The sequence below is a fragment of the Elgaria multicarinata genome, chromosome 15 (genome assembly GCF_023053635.1).
Source record: "Elgaria multicarinata webbii isolate HBS135686 ecotype San Diego chromosome 15, rElgMul1.1.pri, whole genome shotgun sequence".
NCBI classification, from domain to species: Eukaryota; Metazoa; Chordata; class Lepidosauria; order Squamata; family Anguidae; genus Elgaria; species Elgaria multicarinata.
The window spans coordinates 25,233,043-25,256,437 of NC_086185.1; the positions used below are offsets into that span (position 1 = coordinate 25,233,043).

The 23,395-nt window shown below is 42.6% G+C and overlaps 2 protein-coding genes across 3 annotated transcripts in view; one reads left to right on the plus strand and one right to left on the minus strand.

Annotated features, from left to right (window-relative positions):
- Window positions 1-17,826, minus strand: part of TEX11 (testis expressed 11) — a 30,056-nt gene extending 12,230 nt beyond the window's left edge. The window contains exons 1-16 of the mRNA XM_063142078.1: window positions 17,814-17,826; window positions 14,477-14,598; window positions 13,218-13,302; window positions 12,485-12,564; window positions 11,438-11,518; window positions 11,222-11,341; window positions 10,858-10,938; window positions 10,573-10,658; window positions 9,392-9,449; window positions 9,133-9,228; window positions 6,945-7,026; window positions 5,336-5,414; window positions 4,505-4,656; window positions 3,752-3,837; window positions 2,564-2,704; window positions 1,729-1,831 (exon numbers count right to left, since the gene is read on the minus strand). Of these exons, the coding sequence (XP_062998148.1) occupies window positions 1,729-1,831; window positions 2,564-2,704; window positions 3,752-3,837; window positions 4,505-4,656; window positions 5,336-5,414; window positions 6,945-7,026; window positions 9,133-9,228; window positions 9,392-9,449; window positions 10,573-10,658; window positions 10,858-10,938; window positions 11,222-11,341; window positions 11,438-11,518; window positions 12,485-12,564; window positions 13,218-13,302; window positions 14,477-14,598; window positions 17,814-17,826 (1,465 nt within the window). The remainder of the gene's footprint in view (window positions 1-1,728; window positions 1,832-2,563; window positions 2,705-3,751; window positions 3,838-4,504; window positions 4,657-5,335; window positions 5,415-6,944; window positions 7,027-9,132; window positions 9,229-9,391; window positions 9,450-10,572; window positions 10,659-10,857; window positions 10,939-11,221; window positions 11,342-11,437; window positions 11,519-12,484; window positions 12,565-13,217; window positions 13,303-14,476; window positions 14,599-17,813) is intronic.
- A 1,213-nt stretch (window positions 17,827-19,039) lies between these two features.
- On the plus strand, window positions 19,040-22,734 carry LOC134409400 (nuclear cap-binding protein subunit 2). 2 transcript variants are annotated; one of them, XM_063142117.1, is made up of 4 exons: window positions 19,040-19,156; window positions 20,471-20,652; window positions 21,380-21,518; window positions 22,240-22,734. In XM_063142117.1, exons 1-4 carry the CDS (start codon window positions 19,070-19,072, stop codon window positions 22,336-22,338), a joined length of 507 nt encoding a protein of 168 aa, XP_062998187.1. In that variant the 5' UTR covers window positions 19,040-19,069; the 3' UTR covers window positions 22,339-22,734. The 2 variants fall into 2 exon arrangements, with proteins under 2 accessions (XP_062998187.1, XP_062998188.1); XM_063142118.1 differs by having other exon boundaries at window positions 21,380-21,586; window positions 22,240-22,327.
- The last annotated feature ends 661 nt before the right edge of the window (window positions 22,735-23,395 follow it).

Below are 23,395 nucleotides of genomic sequence, written 5' to 3' on the forward strand. Positions count from 1 at the left end.
CCACTGTCTATTTCGAAATATATTTTCTTCATGGAATTAAACTTAAAATACAAGTAACTGGAAATCAAAATAACATGATCTCATGATCAGATAGCAATACCCATAGCAGGTGAAAGCATCTCATGGGAGGTATAGTACCTTTGCTGCCAACTACTGCTGAAAGCTTTCATTATATTCCTACTCTTACTCTTGTATAAAAGGAAGTTAAGCAAGAACGTCTCTTCTACAAAGCAAGAATGTTCTGAGAGATGGAGCATTTCAGCCTAACTGATACAGTCTTCAAAGTGACCTTTCAGCAATCATTAGACAGTTACTTACAGTGACTACAAAGAGGTGCTTCCACCACTTAGGGATTTCATTCTATTTAGTGATATATAAATATTACAAATAAATAAATAAAATTATGGATATAGAAAGGTTACTATATGTATATGTGGCAATTATGTTTGGATCTCCAGCTACTTGTATTTAATATTTGGTCTGTTTTAAAAGTTTCTGAATGTTCTGTTGTTCTGGCATTGTGATCCTGTAATATTGTGGTTATTGATATTGGTATTTAATTTATTGTATTAATGTCCCTGAAGGTATAGTATTTGATTGTCCTATTCTATTCTACATACAAGGAGTCATTTTGCATTATGAGTATGTGGGGGGTGGGGTGCCTTAGCCTAGGGATGTTTTGGCTCAGTGTGGGTCACTCTCCCCATTTTTCTTGCTCAGTTATACCTCAGGATCCTGTATTTTTGCAAAAAGAAAGGCAACTACCTTTTAGTTCAAACTCTGTTGCTATTTTTGTATTGCTATATTCACCAATTATATTTATAAACTATTTACTCAAGGGGGGAATTGTTGCAACAGAGTCTAGTGAAAATTCTGCTATGTATATGCATGGTAAGCAATCTTGCATCTTAAACGCTTGTAAATGAAATTTCCCAGTTTCTGTAATTTAATAGCTGTATTTTTTAGACAAGTGGAAATGCAGAGATTCCTTGTGAAATTTGCCTCTCTACATGATTTGCTAGTCAACAATGGAGCTAGCAAATGCAAAAATTATCTAATCAGAAATGCTCATGCTTAAACCTACAAACGTATTTCAAGGTTTTAGTGTATGCTATGTGGTATATGTAAAACATAAAAATATATCACACTGATTCCAAATATATGACCAAATAACAGTGGTGTAACTGAGAACCACCTGTGTTATACACATACACACTGATAATTGTTATTAGCATTTGTACAAGGACAGTAATATCCATGCTGATGGTATGCCTTCAATATGGAAAACTCCTACCTGATTGTAGATTTGTATCCCTGCTCGAAGTACAGAGAGGGATGTTCCTTGCATTCCGAGATTGTGTCCCTGACACTCAAAAAAACATCATTCGTAATCAATTTTTCATACTGCCTGATGACATGTTCATTGTAACCTGAACATTTGCATACCTTTTTAACAACAGAAACTCATCTTATAGAAGGTATATTTATTAGGCTTTAAAAATAGCTGTGGACAACTATGAAAAGATTAGTTGTTCAAGAGAAAGGCTAATATGAAATTCAGAGTGGATGTTAGATTCCATAGCCTTTTGTCCTTACATTCACAGAACATGTTTGTGCCAAAACGCTAGAGAATCTAATGTCTACGTCCCCTCTGAACTTTAGGACAAGCTGTTAGGAGACATCAAAGCACTAAAAATGACAAAATCTTTCACCACAAGCTGTTTTTACCTTTTGGGGTATTGTTCTCCAGGACTGCTATTTTATACACATAGAACTGAGTAAAGATGCTGTTTGAATTATATCTTTCTGCCTCCTTCACGGCCTCCTTAGCCTGTAGATAGAGAGATTTAGCATGATTATTGGTGAAGTATTAAAGAATATGGCACAGAAGCTTCATGTCAGAAGCTTTCAGGGAGAAGATGAGCTGAAAAGAGTGCCGGTAAGTTATCCACAGTCCTCTAGTACAAAATCCTAAGGGCCATACAAGCAGCCTTATTTCTCAAGGGCTCTGTAGTGCTCCCACATGTTTGTGCCTACAGCAGGTAAGCATCAAAAAGGAAGCCAAGAGAGTTTTCTGAGACTTGAGGCAAAACTGTCTGCAAAATTTGCCTAGGTAGGATATTCCTTTAGGTTCCAAAGTTTAGGACAATGTTTGCAGCATAATCTGCAGGTGATAGATTTACAGGTTGAGTTTATCAACTATCACAATAATGTGTTCCAGGAGAAACCCCATTTTTAAAAATTAATGTAACTTTTTAATGTGTAATGTACAAAGTAGGAAGAATTTGGTACTACCTGGTGAACCCTCTCCTCTCCCCACTCTGAAGGCGAACAACTTTCATCACTGGGTGGTGATGAAGAGGAGGCACCTGAAACCTGATTGCAGCTCTTTTGCCTAAGGGCAAGTACACAAGTCTTCCAAATGGAAACTTTTCCCTCCAAAGCAGCTCAGGAAACTTTAAAAAGAAGCAGATTTTCAAAGAGTGGCCAGCAGCTCAAGAGAAGGTTAAAAAGGAAATAACAAAAGCACCTGAGGCTAGAGAAGCACACTCAAGAGAAATACCTTGTCAAGTTCTTTCAGGTGAAGATAGCAAGCAGCCATATTCCTTTGCAGCTTTCCCAGGTTTTGGCAGGCTATCTGCCCAGATGAGTAGAGGCTAAGGGAGTAATGGTACCACTGAAGGGATTCTGAATAGTGTTTTGCCTAGAAAATAATTGTCATGTCTTAAAATAATTATTATGTAGAAAATAATTATCATGTCCTAGAAAATAATTACGTCTAACTGTTTATATGTTGTGTGAACAAATATAGAAAGTAGCTGATAAGGAGGGGACCCCAAATAATGAAGGGCAAGGGCTGGAACCTGGAGTATGTCCCAAAAGATTTATTATAGCCTACGCTAGGGTGACCCTATGAAAAGGAGGACAGGGCTCCTGTATCTTTAACAGTAATGTAGAAAAGGGAATTGCAGCAGGTGTCAATTGAAGAGGGTGAAATTCTCTCTTCATCACAACAGTTAAAGCTGCAGAAGCCCTGCCTTCTTTTGTATCTGGCCACTCTACTATAGCTAGTGTAGCTTTAACTGTTGTGATGAAGAGGGAATTTCACCCTCTTCAATTGACACCTGCTGCAATTTGTGAACTCATATTGTTGTACGAAGTGTCCCTGATGAAGGACTCTACGCAGTCCGAAAAGCGTAGGCTATAATAAATCTTTTGGGACATACTCCAGGTGCTACCCCTTGCCCTTTGGCGTTTTTGTTCCTTCCTGTGAACAAATATGCAGATCTAAAAAAACCAGGTGCTTTTTCCCAGGCCAGGAGAGGGAGCCTAAAGTGTCTCATCTATGTTACTTCAAATTATGATTTAGATTTTTTGTTTTTGTAACTATAAGAATTGCAAGCTACTGCCATCTGGAAGCAGGTGGGAAACTGGCAGGTATAGCATGCCATGAGCCAGAGCTATGGGTATGGGAATATTAGCTGCTCACATACAATTTTCATGAGCGTGGGAAATACCAAATGACAATTGTGGTGATTTTGTTTTTATGATTCTGAAAAGCTGCTTTTATTTTCATTTTATGATAATCCATTTTTTGCTAAACCTATTCTTTTTATAGCATAAGATCACTGTCAAAGACTGTATGCAGCGTACAAGCTAATATTGCCTACTCCATCTGATACATATGCACATTGCCTTTACTACATGATAGGTAATCAAAACAAGAGGAAAAATTCCATAGGACTCAAACCTCATAGTGTGTAGCAGCTCTGTCCCATAGAACAAGATGCAAATGGTTCAGTATTTCAGGAGGCAGCTGTTTTCCAGTGTTGTGCCCTATGGAGATAATATTCAGTGTTTTGCCAATTCTACATAGCTGAGGGAATATGTACATTTGCATGCAGCAAGCCTGTGAGCTAAATCAGACATGTTTACAAGAGTCTGCCATTAGAGACAGTGATTCTAAGCATGTTCTGCCACAAATCCTAAGATCTATGCAGACACACAAACATTTCCACCTGTACATTTCTATAGCTGAACTCTTGGGAACCATACTTAATTCCTGATCCTAAATAAGTTAAGTCCCATTGTTGCTTTCATCTAAGCAAATATACATAAAATAATCTTAAATCAACCAGACTCACACTTATGCAACTGTGAGTTTGTTCTGACTCTATACTGTTAGCCTCACCCTACCCGGTGCCTGTTTACACTTCCCTGTGCCTGTTTGCATTCTCTTTCCCTCCTTATTGTTTACTACAACGTTATTAGATTGTAAGCCTATGCGGCAGGGTCTTGCTATTTACTGTGTAATCTGTACAGCACCATGTACATTGATGGTGCTATATAAATAAATAATAATAATAATAACACAGACAAGCTTTAAATGCTAGGTCGTACATCTTTCTTAGTGAAAATTTCAATTTGAAAGATGTATTTACACATCTTGTAGATTTCCCCCCAAGTGACAGCCAAGCAGCATCGAGAGAAGCTGGACACAGACCTGCAATGATGTCTTCAATCATTTTTTTGGCAAGCGGTTCCTTCATTCTCTGTAATAGGAGTTCGATGTGAAGGAGAATGACTTTGCCAACATCTGGGGATCCTTCAAACAGCTGAGCAACTGATTTTAGGAAGTCAAAGCCAATGGCCTCCCTGAGTATACAAAGACCCATTTGAAAACAGTCTTGACATATGAGCTGTCAATCACTGACACCAAGAAAAGCACTTAATGTTCATAAATTCAGTTCATAGTAACAGAAGAACCTAGATTTCTACCCAGACACATTGTTCTCCTAGACCGTTGTTAGGAGACAAAATTTCAGTTCCCACTGATCTCGCACCAAAAGCTTTATAAAACATTGCCAAGAGGAACCTAACTACAGGCCCTTTTCATCTAACTTTAGCATATATCATTACTATTCCATTCATACTAATTGCAAGACCTCTATATGGTCAGTCTGCTTGCCCAATATGTCTCTCCAAAAATGCTTGAGCATATAAGTGGACAAAAATCAAATTAGTATTGTCCCTTCATTCTTTCTCATTCCCATCTAGCCAACACTCCTGAATTTTATGGCGTTATATCTCCCCCCCCCCAACCTCTGCATGGACATCAACCTTATTCTTTGCCTATCCCACCCCTGCCTCCTTATTTTGCAGTTGCCTCAAGAAGATCACAACCACAGTTACAAAAACAGGTGGCAGAGACATGGAGTTTGTTGAAGGGCATAAGAAGATACATCAGAATGGACTTTCTTGGTCCTCCATAGCTACTGTCCTGGTTGACAAGAATCTACCATTGATTCAAATGGGAACTCTTAGATCTGTGTACCTCTCGTGCTCCAGAAGCAGCTTTGCTGTGTCCAAGCAAACATCTACAGAAAACCCATGGTGAAGAAGTTCAGCAACAGCTGGAGAGGGGGCGGGGAACAAGGTGTGTGTCTCAATGAAAATGTTTTTTTAAGTACAACCCCCTTCCCACAAACAATTTATAGTCCCATACATTTCAGACTTTGCTTTCCATGTGCTGGACAAAGAGCCCAAATAGACAGGGTTGGAATTCACTGACGGACTTGGATGGACTTTGGAAACCAAATTTAGGTTGGTAAGCCACCCGGGTTGGAGAGCTCGGCGGAAGAGCCCGCCTTCTTCCGCCGAGCTCTCCAACCCGGGTGGCTCTTTCACTGGCAGCAGGAGGCCGGCGGGGAGTTGGGCTCGGCGGCAAGGAAGCTGCCGAGCCCTGGGAACTTTTTGCCGCCGCCGCCACCACCGCCTCTTCCTCTGTCTCTTCTGACCAGGTAGCTACACTAGGAGTTTCGGGGCGCCCTGAAGCGCTTTCGGGGCACCCCGAAGACTGTGTGTGGAAGCCCTAGACAGGCAAAGCTGAGATGTATCAATGTGTGGCTGAGAAGATGGTGTAGGGAGGAGGGATTCAGATTTGTTAGGCACTAGGGAACATTTTGGGACAAGCCAGGCCTGTGCAAGAGGGATAGGCCTCAGTTGAACCAGAATGCAACCAGACTGCTGGTGCTTAACATAAACAACTGGCAGAGCACTTTTTATACTGAACCCGGAGGGAAAGCTGATAGGAGCTGGGAAATATCCATTTTGGGCTGAATCGTCCCTAAGGGGATGAAGATAAAAGTGTTTCTGATTGCCCAAATGGGGACCGGGGAAGAGGCTATGATCATACAGTGAAACATAATAACCAGTCAAAGATGCCTAAGGGCTGCAGCAGAAGACACACCTATTGGAGACATCTGGGGAGAGACACCATGTATAGATATTTCTATGCTAAAAGCCTCCAAGCCAAGATGGGACAGTTGGAGTACTTCATTTTAAAGAAGGACTTAGATAGAGTGGGCATAACAGTAATCTGATGGAATGCAGAAAACCAACGGGATATGGTCATCTCTGGATATAAACTCTATAGGAAGGACACTGAGTGAGCAGAATGCTGGACTAGATGGACTTTTGGCCTGATCCAGCATGGCTGTTCTTATGTTGGATCATCACTAGTGGTATGGAAGAAGGGAGGGATTCACTTCAATGAATCAGAGTGCAAAGCTCCTATAACTGCCCTTTCACTAGTTAACAGTTCATTCCCTTTGTTAACAACTGAAGAGGATCAGTGACTGAAACACTGCACAACATAAAATGAAGTTGTTTCTACTGTCATGCTTGACAGAGTCAAAATTCAGCTTTGCTTTGCAGACATGGGGTTGGATCCAACCCTTGTGCATAGGGACTTCCACTTGCGCAAGAGAACTTTCCTGTACTCTCCTCCCCCTGTGTGTGCCCCTAGATCTGCTCCAGAGGGTCCCCCAACACTCTGGAACAGATTGAGGGGACACACAGGAGGCAGCAGGGAGAAGGATGGAATGACGCCACTGGATACAACCCATGAAGTTGTGAGCTTTATTCTGAACGAAGCTTGATACCTGTGCCAACATCTTCATCTATTGCACCCCCTTGCACGAAAATTTTAATTTTCAAGAAAAAACCAGCCGGATGCAAATTCTCCTGTAAATCAAGAAATCAAGACATTATTTTGACAGCCAAACTATTTTTACTAGATTCAGGATATTTTTAACTGGCTGCTGTCAGAGCTCAGCCTATTCATAAGTCTGAAGGAATGTCAGGAGCTTTTCATCAATACTCCCCATAATATATATCCTAAATATTCTTCTAGAATAATTTTAAACATCCTTAGCAACATGTCACCTGGTGCTGCCAGATGATAAATTTTGAATTCTCATCCTAGAGCCTCAAAAAACTAATTTATTTTGCTCAGAACTCTTATATAGTGGGTGGTGGAAGGGGAACAGCAATCTAATTTCCTCCTGTACCCTAACTTCTCAGACAGAAGAGATCCCCTAGGAGTATCAGCTATCCTCATACCTAGTGCCATTTAAAGAGGTAGGTTGGAAAATTCCCCTATTCCCTCCACATTACTTGCTCTCTTATAGAATCATAGAATAGTAGAGTTGGAAGGAGCCTATAAGGCCATCGAGTCCAACCCCCTGCTCAATGCAGGAATCCACCCTAAAGCATCCCTGACAGATGGTTGTCCAGCTGCCTCTTGAATGCCTCTAGGGTGGGAGAGCCCACAAACTCCCTAGGTAACTGGTTCCATTGTCGTACTGCTCTAACAGTCAGGAAGTTTTTCCTGATGTCCAGCCGGAATCTGGCTTCCTGTAACTTGAGCCCATTATTCCGTGCCCTGTACTCTGGGATGATCGAGAAGAGATCCTGGCCCTCCTCTGTGTGACAACCTTTTAAGTGTTTGAAGAGTGCTATCATGTCTCCCCTCAATCTTATCTTCTCCAGACTAAGCATGCCAGACCCCTGATCATCCTGGTTGCCCTCCTCTGAACATGCTCAAATCAATCAATCAATCAATCAATAAAACCTCAGCCTTTTCTACTCCACTTACAATATGGCATTACCCCTAATCTAGGTAGACAAATTGAGAATACAAAAGGAAAGAGCCCTGCTTCTCCTCCTCACTCTGCTGCTATAGGGGACAGAGGAGATACAAGAAAAAGACTCTCATTTGCCCCTGGCTGGGGCGATAATAACAATAAAGCAGGGGGGAAAACACATCCCTGCATATTCTTCCTTTCTTGATTGAGAGTAGGAACTGGTACTATGCTGGCCAGATTAGTGCTGCACTGAGCAACCGTGAATTCTCATATATTTGTATACGAGAGTGCAAAGAGCCTCATATCTTGTATGGTAGCCCTTAATTCTCATCTCATATATATCTAAGAATTCTTCAAATTCTTGTGTATCTGGCAATAATGCACACATCCCTTATGGAAAGCCACACATATGCCAAAATCAATTATTTGGCACCATGTTTCCATTAAAATTGTAAAGCCATGTTGGTCCAACATAATATAATTGTTAGGATCAGTAAAATAATGTATTTGTTAGGAACAACAAATGTTCATAATGCAGTATCGAAGCTTTCGAGTTACACAAGACTCACTTTCAAGTTTTATTTTTCGAAAATGCTCCCAAGTAAAAATATAATGTTATGCCCTTGTTTGCAGATAGTCTTAAGAGCATCATGCAGGGTTGTTGAATCTTTATCAGCCCAAGGGCTGAGTTTGGGGAAGCTCTCTAGCGCTGCATTCCAGTGGTGGGTAGAACCAGAAGCAAAGCAAAAGAAGTGGGGCCAAAATATGAAATACACCAGGACAATTTAGCTTTAAACTCTTAATGCCAGTGACTAGGAGTATCTCTACATTAAAGGAAATTACGTTGTTTACCCGGGGCTTTTGTGCTTCCTGGTTCCTTGGCACAATTGTTATGGGCTGCATTACATGGGAGGAGAGGGGCGACAAGGGGTTAGAATTGAATTTTTCCCCTCCAGCCAGTTCCACCGAGTTCTGTTGAGATAGCACCATCTAGTGGCAGAAGATCCCGCTATTATCGCTTTAAAAGTGGTTCTTTTTATCCTGCGATTTCTATGGGAGACATCCTAGTTGTTGGTGATGTCATGAATCGATCCAAAAACTTCTGTGAGTGGCCAATATTCTCAAGAATGAATCTGGCCCATGTGGTTAGAGCGCAAGAAGCTCCATCAATCCATGTTTTTCAATCAATTGGAAACTCCATTACCTCATTGGCCATGTGGATAGCCCTGAGAGCTTTGTCTTGATACTGTTTGTAGTCCCACTCGAAGTAGACAGTAGCTAATAACCGCAGCACTTTAGCCTACAAATAAAAATAAATGAACATTTAAGATCAAAAGACTGACATAAATAATAGGGTCATAGAGTTGGAAGAGACCTCAAAGTTCATGTATGAAGCAGCTCTAATCCTGAAGGAAAAGGCCATTGTCCATGGGACTGTAAGTGGTTTATAAAAGATTTCTCACCAGCATTTCTTTTCCAGGGGAATATTTCTTATCTGTCTTCCCAATTTCATAGCTATGGCTGTTGAAGAGAGAAAAAACAGCAAAAGTCTGACTGTTCAGGAGACAGGGGAGAAGACCTAACTGAGCAAGTTAAATCCCTACTGTTCTAAGGCTGTATTTCATAAATTACCCCCATGTTATGTAAGAATAACTACAACATATGTTCCTCCACAGTACCAATTTTGCTGTGGTTATTGTTTTACAAACAACATCCCACAATGAAGAAATTTTGTTGTAGAATATCCATTTGTGAAGGTTATGGAGATAATGAAGTCCAAACATAATCACCTGGAGATTCCCCAGCACTCTCAAGAAAGGGTAAGTGGAGCTCTCTCTGCCATATGCAAGGTTGTAAGGGGCTTAGGCATAGACCTGTCTTCCCCATTCTGCTGTCTGCTCCATCCCAGAAGTCCCCTACAAATTTGCCATTTGAATCAGCAATCTAGGACCCGAGCATAAGTATATGAGTTCACATGTATGTGCCCCAGTCTGGCTTGAAACACAAGACTGGGAGATATGTGAACTGGCACACAGTGGCAAGCTTGAAGCTATGTATCCACTCACAAATGAATCGTCTCAGGAGTAAGTGGCCTAGCCTGCCAATTCAAGAGACAGGCTAGCATTATTGGATTTGCTGGAAAATAAGCAACCTGGCCTGCTCCTTAAACTCCCAATGTGCATTACAGGAACATTTTGGAACATGATGGGATATTGCCCCTCTTTATTCCAGAAAGATGGCATTTTGTGTGAAACCAATTTCAAGGATGTCTTGGTCTAACTAAATGTTACATGCAGATGTATATAAATAAACCCTTCACTCTAAAATTAAGCAGGTTTGGGAAGGGAGCAATTTAGAGTGAAGTAGCAGCAAGGGGGAGGGGTTGCTAAATTGTTCCTGTTGCAACTGTTTCTCCGCATCAAGCCACCCAAGTGCTTCCTCTCTCCCTTCAAAGGCATGTAATGTCACTTATGGAAATATCCTCATCACTTCTTCTGCAGCTGGAAGGAACTTCCAGCCACTAGATGGTGCCAAATGACTCAGTTCACACAAATGCTTCCTTTGGACATCTGACAGACCTGGACATTCTGCCTAAAGCCTTCCAAGAAGTAGTTTAACCATGCTGCTTTCCCCACAACATTACCTGAGCCAGAAGGAACTCTGCTCATATCTCTTCAATTCATATGTTTCTACACCAAAGTTGTAGCACAGAAGGGAAAGGTAACAGGTCTGCAATTGAATAAGGGTAATTTGTATTTATGTATTTATTTATTGCATTTTTATACCACCCAATAGCCGAAGCTCTTGTCTTGTACTGCTGTATTTTAAAACTTAAGAATGAATGCAGAAAGGTAGCATTTTCCATAATTTTCAGTGAGGCACTACTGCGCTGAAACAGACAAAACAAGATAATCTCATGGTCACTAACCTCTTTTGGCAGCCTCATCAGGATGTCTCTGCATCGCTGAACACAAGTGACTGCTTTCTGAAAATCCCCTTGAGCAATTGCCTGAGAAAGCAACAGAACATAGCAATGAACTGCTAGGTTGCCATATAGGTCAATTTTAAATTAGTGTTCAAAATTCCACCAAACTAAATTCTTATTGGAAGCGTGTTCACATAATGAGTATGTTAGGTTTTGTATAGGAAGTCAGTTCTGTGAATTAAAATTTGGGGAACCACTGAACTGTAGAAGGACTTCATCTGAACTAGAGGAATATGGAAAATATATTGCTCATTACATTGCTATAACACGATTACAGCGATTTGATATTTATTTTGCACCAACATACAGACTCAGCCTGATAAGACAGAACTTTGAATACATCCTTCTCTACTTCAGCTTTGTGTAAATGAGTATCAGCCTCGCTGGTGCTCCTCTTGGTTAACTGGGCATAGAGCCTCTCCAGATTCTGCAAAATTAAGTAGACAATTGACTTTAAAAAAATCCAACTAATTACCCATGGTACTTCATAAAAGCATATTTGCAGAAGACAACATAATCTTACATTCATGGCAATCTCAAGAAGTTCATTGGCAGGGGCAGGTTTTCCAACGTCCACCCACCCTTTTCCAGTCTTCATTGCCATCTGGATCATAAAAGTAACAAGTGTGTTTAGAACAGAACATATCAGAACACTGATATGGAGTCCTACAAAGCTAGTAGTTACTGTATATTCAAGGGACCTTAATAACCGTTTGGTTGGTTCAGACATAATGATCCCAGCTGAATAAACTATGGTTTGTAAAGCTGAGAACAAGCATCATGTCTGCATGCTCCCCTTTCACCCCTTCCTATCCTCACAAACTGTGGTTGGTGTTTCTGTCAGGGTTGTTTAAATTACAATTTCCAGTTATGCCTGTAATGGAAAACTGTGGTTTAATCTCTGCTTACTAACCAGGAAATAAAACCAGGAAAACAGATCTTGGTTTTATATCCTAGTTAGAAGAACTAAAATAAACCACAGTCTCCCAGTTCAGATGTAACTAGAAACTGTTGTTTGAACAGAACATGATAGACGTGCCAAACCTGGGGCAGGAAGTGGGGGAGTGTCAGGGGGGAGCATGAGCACAATGCTCATTCTCAGTTTAATAAAACATTGTTTATTAACCATGTTAAGAAAACTGAGATGGTTATGTTTGAATCGTGCCCTATTGTGACCCATTACATAATCTAAAATTGCAAAACTGAATCTATTTTAGAACAATTCTTAATCTCTGAAATTGAATATTTGAAAACATAAAAATCAACTACATATTTTGATACAGCATTCAAATAATTATTATTACTATTAAATGTTTATAGCGTTTTAATCTATCTCATTGCATATATATTTTCGTATGCAAATTTTAAAGGACTTTTAAATACTTCTCTCTGTGCAGAACAAGCCCAAGTCCTCTCTTAACTTCCCTTTAATATATAGTATAACGTGATATCTACCAGTATAAACAAACAAACAATTATGCTCAAGTTTTAGAGCCCTTTCTAATTTCTAGTATTTCAGAAGCAGAAACCATATACAGAAACCACTTATACACCATTTAATTAGAATTACCGAAATTTGCCTCCGCACCATCTCCTCAGGTGGATCATTTACTTCACAAAACATCATCAATTTGCAGGCAACATGGCGCACTATAAGAAGATAATATGCATATCCTTAGGCATTGACCATTTACCTCCAATTCCCAGCCCAAGCATGGAGGTTATGGAAACAAGCATTTGTAATGCAGAGTGAACACAGAATATCCATCACCGGCAACAGTATTAAGTAGAGTGGGTCCCTGAGCTCCTTGCAAGGACATTTCATGCGAGCATCTCACTTTAATCCATAGAGGAAGCATAAATGCAATTACTCTCTGCCCTCTCTACGGCCACCTAGGGGGATCTACACACTATTGCTTTTAAAGCACTTTAAAGCACTTTTAAAACATTTTGAAACCTGTATATGCAGTGTATCCTGGGCCCCAACAGTTGTCAAAACTGTTATAAAGTGCTTTAAAGCAGTAGTGTAGATCCCCCTCTGGCAGTTTTCCATGCCTGGGGCTGACCTGCTGTTTCTAGAGCAAAATGGATGCTTGAGCCAAGGTGTTAGGGTGATGGCAACAAAAATGCAAAGCACAACCACATATGTACAAATAGCCAGCAAATCTGAACTCCTCTATAACAAGTATGAACATTCAGGTATGAGAGTTTATGCAAATTTTCAAATAGAACAACAAAAAAAAATCTTCCTCTTTTCAGTAAAACAAACTAATCCTAGATTATGGCAGAGAATTCAAACGTACGCTTAACTCTTTGCATATCACTGATAATAGGGCCTGTTTTTCTTGCTACAGTCCAGTTCCATAAGCTGACTGCACTTTCTTCAACCTACAGGAAAAGGAGGAAAAAGTGACATCCCTCAAAATCCATACAAGTCATTTGAGAGGTTTACTAGGAAAAACATTGCAATTACCAAAGTTGTACAGTGTTTATTTAACTTCATTATAGGGCATTTCCTTCATCCCTTCAGGAAAATGTGGGAAAGGGAGGAATGGAAGCCTGTTGGTAAAGTGTCAGGTTAACGTAGGCACAGTATGGTGTCCTGATCCATGCTAAAGCAGGGAATGATGATGTAAGCAAATAAGAAAAAGAACAGAGCATATGGTCTCCCTTTAGATTATCATTGTGGATTATCATTACTGTCACATATGAACATATGACTCTGTGTCCCATCCAAGATGCTTTTTCAGCCATTAACATTATTTGCATTCTACCCTCAAGCTTATTGTACAATATGGATTCACACAGATTTTAAGGCTGGAATAAACTTTAAAGGTCATGTAGACCATTCTCAAATCCTATAACCAGGTGTCCCTGCCTTGTGCCTTCTGAAGTTAGATTGTGGCAACCTGGGGTTTTAGTTCTGGGGTTTCCCCCAGGGAGGCTTGCTTGCTTGGTCCCATATCTTACATCCTTTTGACACCAGGCAAAGATTTTTATTTACCCATGCTTTTTATGTTGTTAGACCTGTTTTAATGTCATAGACGTTTCTTCTCCTATCTTGCTGTTTTTAGTCATGGTTATTTTTTTGTAAATATGTTTAATTGGTTTAGGTTGCAATCCTGTACCATTACTTTTGAGTAGACATGTATATGATTACACTGTCAATTATTGACTGTAAGGCATCCTGGTAGTTAAACTGAAGGGTGGGGTATTAAATATTTAACTAACTAATCGTGAACATCTATGGCTCATGGGTGCTTATATAGACAGAGGGGCTCCTAGTACTCCCTGTGAGAAGGCATTGTACACCTATTCCATCTTTTCTTTCTTAATGGATTATCTGCAGTAAGGGAAGAGACAGAAGTGATTGGAAAATACGTCATGGTTATGAGTTGAAGATTACATAATCTGGACCCCCATAACATTCCATGAATTAGGCAAGGAGATGGAACTAAAAAAGCCTCGTCCAGAAGCACCCTATGTCCAAAATCAAGTTTTCCAAACAGATTTTTGAACTCCCAGCCTAATTTCACTTCAACAACATTTTCTCCATCTGTACCTGGGCCTTCTGACTCTCATTTGCTCTTTCTGTATTCACATTTTCTGTCTCGCTAAATAACTTCTCAATGACCTCTGTTACATTAGATAAGGTCTCACTGTTCATCAGTTCTTGAATTAGCCCTGAAAGGAAAAACAGTGACTAAAACATACATAGGGCAAGTCAGCCAGCTTACATTTTCTCCATATCACTCCAGCAGCTAAATAATATAATATATACAATGGGCTGTATCCTACTGTGCATGTGGTTGCTCCCAGCAGCACAGCACAGCACAGTCAGCGGGAGTGCAGTTGCACATTTGGATACTGCTCAATATAAATAAATAAATTTGTTTTTATTTAATTATTTATGAACAGCTCTAAATAAATGCAGGAGACAAACGGGGCCTTTCTAAGAGGAGCTGAACAAATAATCTCCTATATGGAAATTTTGTTCAGGAGCAGTGTCAATGGTCCTCTTCCTGCTCTTCATTGCTGCTTGTTCCCCTGCCTTCTCCAAACATGTTTACTCAGAAGTAAGTCTCTCTCTGTTCAATGGGGTTTACTCAAAGGTAAGTGTGCATTGGATTTTAGGATGACTTGAAAGTAAATGCAGTTGAAATCAATGGATTTACTCTTGAGTAAGGAAACAGCAGATCTCTATTTTATGAACTGGAGATGCACAGCTTTGCATTATCAGAGCAAAGGAAAATAGATCCTCCACAAATGCAAACATCTGGAATTTTGCATTGGTGGACTATCAGGGAAATGGTTTAAGGGGGGGATTTAAAAGGTTCCTAAAAAATCAAGAAATGAACCGATCTGCTTCAAACTTGGCATGCCAAAAGCTCTACTTAAGAGCTTTCAAGGTCTGAAGTTTCATCATTCTATCTTTAAAAGTGAGGGAGCTGCGGGCATGGAAGGTGGAGTTGGAGCAGTAAAAAGTCCATTCATTTGAACGTTCCACACAGAGGGCTGGAAGAGAACTGCCCTGCCCTCCCCTTTCATCAGCAAGACTCCATCCAAAGCACATGCCCCCAACAAAGGAAAAAGTGAGAAGACAGCACAACAAGGAGGCTTCAAGGTGCATTAAATGCGCTTGAGGAAAATAATCCAGACTTTCCCCATTATAGAAAAAGACAGAAAAGGCTGGGGAAGAGGTGGGGTGTCTGCAGGACAGGCACGGTGTCATGGGAGTACCGTGCTGCAAAGCCACACACCAGACATGGTGAGAGTGCATTAAATCGCTGGTGTGATGGAGCCCAAGAACAAGGAGGAGGAAGGGCAGCATTGAGAGGGAAAGGGCAAGCATGTGGGCAGCAGTGACAGTGGCAAGGACGGAGGCCTACTGAGGGCATCCCACCCAAGGCACACATATACTCAGATTAGGAGCTGATACTACTTCTGTTTCATATCTTACATGGAATTTGTGCTTATGTAACATCCATAAAACTTAATCATTGTGAAGAAAATAAACAAATAACCACCATGGGCGTCAGACTACAAGAGTGGCACTGGTGCAAACTCAAGATCCTGCCTATGGACTCAAGTGCAACCCACTAGTGAAATCTCATGAATGGCAGTTAGGAAAGCAGGGAAGCATTGAATATTCCTGATATGGTTATTTATTTATTTAATTTATTACATTTATATACCACCCCATAGCCGAAGCTCTCTGGGTGGTTTACAAAAGTTAAAAACAGTGAACGTTATAAAGTATACAAAATTTAAAACCATCAGAAACATAAAAACAACTGTATCCATTTAAAAACAACAGTTCTGGAGTCTGTTAAAAACAAACTAACTTAGCATTGTCAAATGCTGTTAAATGCCTGGGAGAAGAGAAAAGTCTTGACCTGGCGCCAGGCGACACTCATCGGGGTGATCATTCCATAATTGGGGGGCCACCACTGAAAAGGTCCTCTCCCTTGTTGCCATCCTCTGAGCTTCCCTTGGAGTAGGCACTCAGAGGAGGACCTTAGATGTTGAGCACAGTGTACGGGTAGGTTCATGTCAGGCGAAGCGTTCCATCAGTTATTGAGGTCCCAAGCTGTGTAGGACTTTATAGATTAAAACCAGCACCTTGAATTGGGCTCGGAAACATATAGGCAGCCAATGCAAGTGGGCCAGAATGGGTGTTATGTGTTCAAACCTCCTTGTTTCAGTTATCAATCTGGCTGCTGCATTTTGCACAAGCTGCAGCTTCTGAACCGTCTTCAAAGGCTGCCCCACTTAAGAGGGCATTGCAGTAATCTAATTTGGAGGTTACCAGAGTATGGGCGACTGAAACTAGGTTATCCCTGTCCAGATAGGGGCATAGCTGGGCCACCAACTGAAGTTGGTAAATGGCACTCCGTGCCACCGAGGCCACCTGGACCTCAAGTGACAGAGATGGTTCTAGGAGAACCCCCAAGCTACGAACCTGCTCCTTCAGGGGGAGTGTAACCCCATCCAGAACCGGTTGAAACACCACCACCCCCAACCGGTCATAAGAACCACCCACCAGCAGCATCTCAGTCTTGTCTGGATTGAGTTTCAGTTTATTAGCCCTAAGCCAGTCCATTGTCGCAGCCAGGCACTGGTTCAGCACATCCACAGCCTCACCTGATGAAGATGAAAAGGAGAAGTAGAACTGTGTGTCATCAGCATACTGATGACAACGCACTCCAAAACTCCGGCTGACCGCACCCAACAGTTTCATGTACATGTTAAACAGCATGGGGGTCAAGACTGACCCCTACGGAACCCCATACTGGAGAGTCCATGGGGCCAAGCAATGTTCCCCAAGCACCACCTTCTGGAGCCGACCCACCAAGTAGGAACGGAACCACTGCAATGCAGTGCCTCCCACTCCCAACCCAGCCAGTCTTTCCAGAAGGATACCACGGTCAATGGTATTGAAAGCCGCTGAGACATCAAGGAGAATCAACAGAGTCACACTCCCCATGTCTTTCTCCAGACATAAGTCATCATGCAGGGCGACCAAGGCTGTTTCCGAGCCCCGAATGAAATGGATCCAGATAATCAGTCTCATCCAAGAGTGTCTGGAGCTGGCCTGCAACCACCCACTCAAGGACCTTGCCCAGGAATGGAACATTTGCCGCCGGCCTGTAGTTACTAAGATTTTCCGGGTCCAAGGAAGTTTTCTTCAGGAGTGGTCTCACTACCACCTCTTTCAGACGGCCCGGGACCACTCCCTCTCGCAGAGAGGCATTAATCACTTCCTCGGCCCAGCCAGCTGTTCCATCTCTGCTAGCTTTTATTAGCCAAGAGGGGCAAGGATCCAGTACAGAGGTGGTTGCACGAACCTGTCCAAACACCTTGTTTCAAGCTTCTGGTTATGCAAAGATTGTATGCACCTTTTATTTCCATGATGGGCTTTTCTTCCTTGATATCTCCAATGTAGGGGGAAAATCCCTTTTTTAAAAAAGGAAGCATTTTAATTATTTTGTTTATTATATTATTATTATTATTATCATTGTTGTTATTAACTTCATTTCTATACTGCTGTATAGCCAAAGTACTCTGGGTGCTTTAGCTAAATATTCCTCAGCTATCGCTCTCTAGACTCTTATTGCATCCCTTTCCCTTGTTTTAATTTGTGATTGTGAACTGCCTGGGTCAAGTGAAAAGGGGTGAAAAGCAGGACAGAAGTATTTCAGTAAAATCCCCAAAGGAGTGTCTGAGCATATACTTCTTCAGTTGCTTCAAGGCTCCTCATTGGGAACTTTTGGAGAAACAGTATATAAATTCCTGCTTGCTGACTGAAATAATTTTATGTTGAGGGTAAATTAGAAAATTAAAAGTTGAGGGATAAGGTGTTCGTCAATGACCCTGTTCAAATGCCATGCTAAGGCACAGCAGTTAAACATGTTGAGCTAAACATTATCATTTATTGTGCCATGCGGACCATGAATTAGCATGTTGTGTGAACCATTCCTAACCATGATGGCTACCTAACCACAGTTTCAACACCCTCCCTGACCATTTGCTGTAAAAGGGTTAGCAGCCTAACCATGGCTTAGCGTGTTGTCTGAAGAGGCCCATTATTTTACCTAACTTTCTTTTCTATGTGTGTGTTTAAATAATTTAACCCGTTTCCGTTTGCTTTTTGAGAAAAAGCGTAGGGTATTATTTTGTAAAGATAAATTATACTTCTAAATTAAAAACAACATCAAATGGAAGCCCTTCTCCAGGGATACAGAGATACTGACACCTGAGGGAAACTGGGAGGGGGGTTACGTTGCGCCCTGACCGCGCTAAAATCTCCCGCCCAAACCTCGCCCCGCCCTCTTTCCTTTTCGCCCGCGGTGCGAGCTGGGAATCTATTGTTTTAAGGCGACATGACGAGAACGAAAAAAACAGGGATAGGGGAAAAAACTACGCTTCCCAGTATTCCCAGCGGCAGATTAGCCCGCCCTCTGCACCAAAGGCGGCCCAGTGATTGGTTCATTTCCCACGGGAGAGGCGTATACAAGCGGGTCCAATGCAGCGGTCAGATGCCTGGCGATACAAAGGTGGGGTTTACTCTGAGTGGCAAGTACTGAAACCAATTGGCTCTGCCGGAACTCTTCAGGCGGTTAAGGGCCAGAGACGTCATCACCGCCCGCCCAAGATGTCGGGGATCCTGAGTACGACGTTGAGCGGCCTCAATAGCGACTCGCATTGCGAGATCAGCCGGTATCGGGACCAGCACTTCAAGGTTGGAGACTCACTCTGTGCATGCTCAGAGGCCCTGCCGCTTCTCAGAGTTGTTTTTAGAAGCCCAGTTGAGCTGCTTGCGAGACGCAGAGGCCCTCTGCATAGGCCCTTGTGCCTATTTGTTCCGTTCAGCAGAAAAGCACTCTGCCCACGCTTAAAGGCCTTTTGCTCTTTCGGCCTCCAGAATGTTCGAAAATAAGAGGTGGCCTGGCTAGAGTGGGGAGGGCCCTCGAGGTGGGCTGGGGCGAAAGAGGTACGCGAAGGGGGTGGGGGTGGGGGATCCTTTTCGTCCCCAGCCTGACTACCACAAGACCTCTGCAGAAAGGGGGGCGCATGATCTGTCTTCCAGGCGAGAGAGAGTGCTGTGAATCCGGGCAAGTATTTCGTTACTGAGTAGAGGAAATAACCTGGAGGAGCAAAGCTACCTCCTGAACCCCAAAATAAGACTGTGTGCTATCCCTGAGACATAGGCCAGGTAGACATTGGCTCAATGCATGGTTTAAGCGTACAGGTTTTGTTGTTGTTTATTCGTTCAGTTGCTTCCGACTCTTGGTGACTTCATGGACGATGCCACGCCAGAGCTTTCTTATTTCCTATTTCTAGAGGACCAGAAGCAGTTGAAAGCTTAATTTGGAAACACCAGTACGTCCAGCCTTACTAGTGTGCTAACCTTGAATCATGTTATATCCCAGTCTCTGAAGTGGTAGGAACTTTGTGGAACAGGTGATTCCAATTCTGTGTGGCATTGGGGGTGTAGAAAAGGGCAACTAAAATGATCAAGGGGCTGGAGCATCTCCCCTATGAACGAAGGTTACAACAGCTGGGATTGTTTAGCTTGGAAAAAAAGGAGGCTAAGGGGAGACATGATAGAGGTGTACAAAACTATGTATGGTGTGGAGAATGTGGACAGGGAGACACTTTTCTCCATCTCTCAAAATATTACAACCCAGGGTCATCCCATGAAGCTGAGTGGTGGGAGATTCAGGACAGAAAAAAGGAAGTACCGTTTGGTACCAACAAGATGTTTTCATTCTCCCAGGTCTTTTCATGTATTTTTCTTACATAATTATGTTTTATTTGGCAAAGTGTCCTGGAAACTGATGGGCAGTATATAAACCTTTAAAGTGAACTAATGATCATCCCTAGATGTTTTCCTCCACCTTTATGTTTTTTATTTAGTCTTTAAGCCCTTGGGTATTGGTCTTCCAGTTCTTACAACATCTAACACCTGCTGGTGCCAAATGGTGCAAAAAGGAATATCTGGATAGGCATGTGACACTGACTACATCACCCCTTTTCTCTATCCCTTTCCTAGGGGGACCGTTACCTACAAGAGAAAGCCCTGAAGTACTCCTGCACGCTTTATGTGGGCAACCTGTCCTTCTACACCACAGAGGAGCAGATCCATGAACTCTTCTCTAAGTGTGGGGACGTCAAACGTATAGTCATGGGGCTGGACAAAGTGAAGAAAACCCCCTGTGGCTTCTGCTTTGTGGAGTATCCTTGGCCTGTGTTTGCAGTTGCAGGCAATGTCCCGGCCGTGGTCTTGTGGATTGTAGCATAACAGAGCTGGGCTTCACCGTCAGCAGCCTCACAGGATGTCTGTATTGCTGAATTGTATGAGTTGTGAGACTGAATGTGTGCACTCTTATCTCCTGTATTTAGAAACAAACAAACAAAGAAGCCCTCCCTGCATATGTACAAGTAGCAAGTAATGGAGAAGGGAAATCTGCCATATAGCTGTCCTAATCGTGTATTTTGCCTCTTTTGTTATGCTGACATCTATTTATTTATTGCAGTTGTATCCCACTTTTCAAGAAACAGGGTGTTTGGTCCATCTGTCCCAGTGTTGTCTGTCTTGCTTGGCAGGAGCTCTGCATGGTCTTAGCCAGAAGTATTTCACATTTCTGCTCCCTGATCCTTTTAACTGGAGGTGCTGGAGATGAAGCCAAGGACTTTTTGCATGCGGATTTTGTGCTCTGCCTCTGAACTGCAGTCCCTCAAGTGTGGGCCTTGCAAGCAAAAAGATCTGCTTGATTATAACAATGTCTTGAGTCATAAGGTCCTGACCCTATTCTCTGGGTAGTACTAAGATGTTATCTACTAACTGAACTTGGAGTGGGGGTGGGCTATTGGACCTCAGATCCCCGTTTGCCTCTTCCTCAGCCCGGGAACAGGCTTCCCTCAAACAATCCCATGAGTCTTCCTTAAAGTAATATTCCAGATACTACACAAGAGCAGAAGCGGAGCATTCTATGCGGTTCATCAATGGAACCCGACTGGACGACCGGATCATCCGTACAGATTGGGATGCAGGGTTCAAGGAGGGGCGGCAGTTTGGCCGTGGAAGGACAGGGGGCCAGGTAGGGGTCGTGGGCTGTGCGGATCCAGCATGAAGTGGAGGATCAGCACCAAAGTTCCACCCACACAAGTAATATAATCCAGTCTTTATTTTATTATTTATTTATTGCATTTTTGTACCGCCCAATAGCCGAAGCTCCCTGGGCAGTTCCCTGGTGCCCTCCAGATGTGTTGGACTACAACTCCCAGAATTCTGGGTATGATGTTGGGGAAGGCTGGACTGTAGTAACTGGGAGTGCTGGGCCCAGTGTCCTGGGAAGGCAAAGATGGTCTCTGCGCTCCCACTGCTGGTTCTCAGGATGGGTTTGGCTGGTTAGTGTCCTACAATAGCAGAGTAAGGCTCTGCTATTGTCAGAAATGGTTCTGTCAGAATAGTCTGAGACCAGAGTTGGAGGCTGCAGCAGAGATGAGAAAACTAAAATTGTGTAGTTGTGTTACCTGTTTCTTCTGGGCCAAATAGCTCAGCCTGTGCTTTGCAGGAACATCTCTATGGAGACCAAATTGCGCTGGTTTATAAACCAAAGCCAACTAGTACCCTGACCTCCCTCCACCCCTACCAAAAAAAAGACCAGGTCATCTGGTGATCCTTGTCTTTTCTTTCGTGAAGAGACGTCTTTTAAGACAAGCGTAATGCCCCTTTCCCTTTTGACTTTACTTGCACAAAACTGCTGATCCCTGTATTTTGGTTGCTATTGGAGATTTGTCTCTTCTTTTCTCTTCCAGGTACGAGATGAGTACCGGACAGACTATGATGTGGGGAGAGGTGGCTTCGGCAAGGTTATTCAGAAGCAGAACACGAATCAACAGACAGTGATCTACTAATAGCTTAAGTTTAGGGGAGAGGTGGGAAACGGAGGATAGTAGGAAGGCAGGGTTCTCCTTGGATCGTTGGGTCAAAGAGAGCAAGAAGTTTGCCTGGCAGGGTTCTATGCAACCTGGACTTCCAGGCCCCTTATGCCCCAGTGACCTTTTGTGCTTGTCCTCGACCATATTTTGGCTAATTTGGGTGGTCTGTTCTGCGATCTTGTGCCTGTTTTCCCAGTTCTGATGCGGAGATCAGATGAAGAGTAAGTGCTGTTGGAATAAGAGAATGTGGCCTGTGGCGTTTGGGAGGGGGGTTGTTTGCTTCTCCTGTGTGGTAACTAGCTAATGTATTGGTGTGTGTTTGATTTCCTTTTTTATTAAAAAAAAATCTGAATAAATTGTCCTTTTAACATCTGCTGTAGTCTGTAGTAACATGACTAGGGATTGTGATGGAACCGCCAGGCTTGACTCAGCGATTCCCCGGCCGGAGAAGTGGGGTCTGGCTCAGCCAGCCCAGACACACCTCTTCACTGCCGCTGTTTAACCCTTTGGGAGTCTAGGTTCTCAAGGAATGACACCACACAGGAGATAGGGAGCAAACACTTTTATTCTTCACACAAACACACTTCCTTAAGGGTCCACACATTAAGGTAAACATGTAAGAGGTTTGGGGGGGAAACACAAAGCAATGACACACTCCGGACAGCAGGGACTAAAACCTCCCCCTCCCCCTTTTTGCACACTCAAACCAATTGGATTTACACTCACTCCCCACTAACCACCCACCACCTGTAACTCCGGCAAGGTCCCTTGCCCACTTGTACCCAAACCTATTCTAAAACAAAACAAACACTTAACACTGTGACTCAACCTCTGTTGCTCACTTCGACTCAGCTCCATGCCACTCAAACTAGACTCCTTCCCTCAGCGGCCACGTGGGACTTCCGCCATCCAGCCGGCCTGGCCTGGATGCTCTTGCTCGCCACATACACACCGGACTCCTGACACCCACAGGAAACAGCCTTGGTTGCTCAAGCTTTTATCTCTTTCTGGGACTCCGTAGTCACCAGACCCA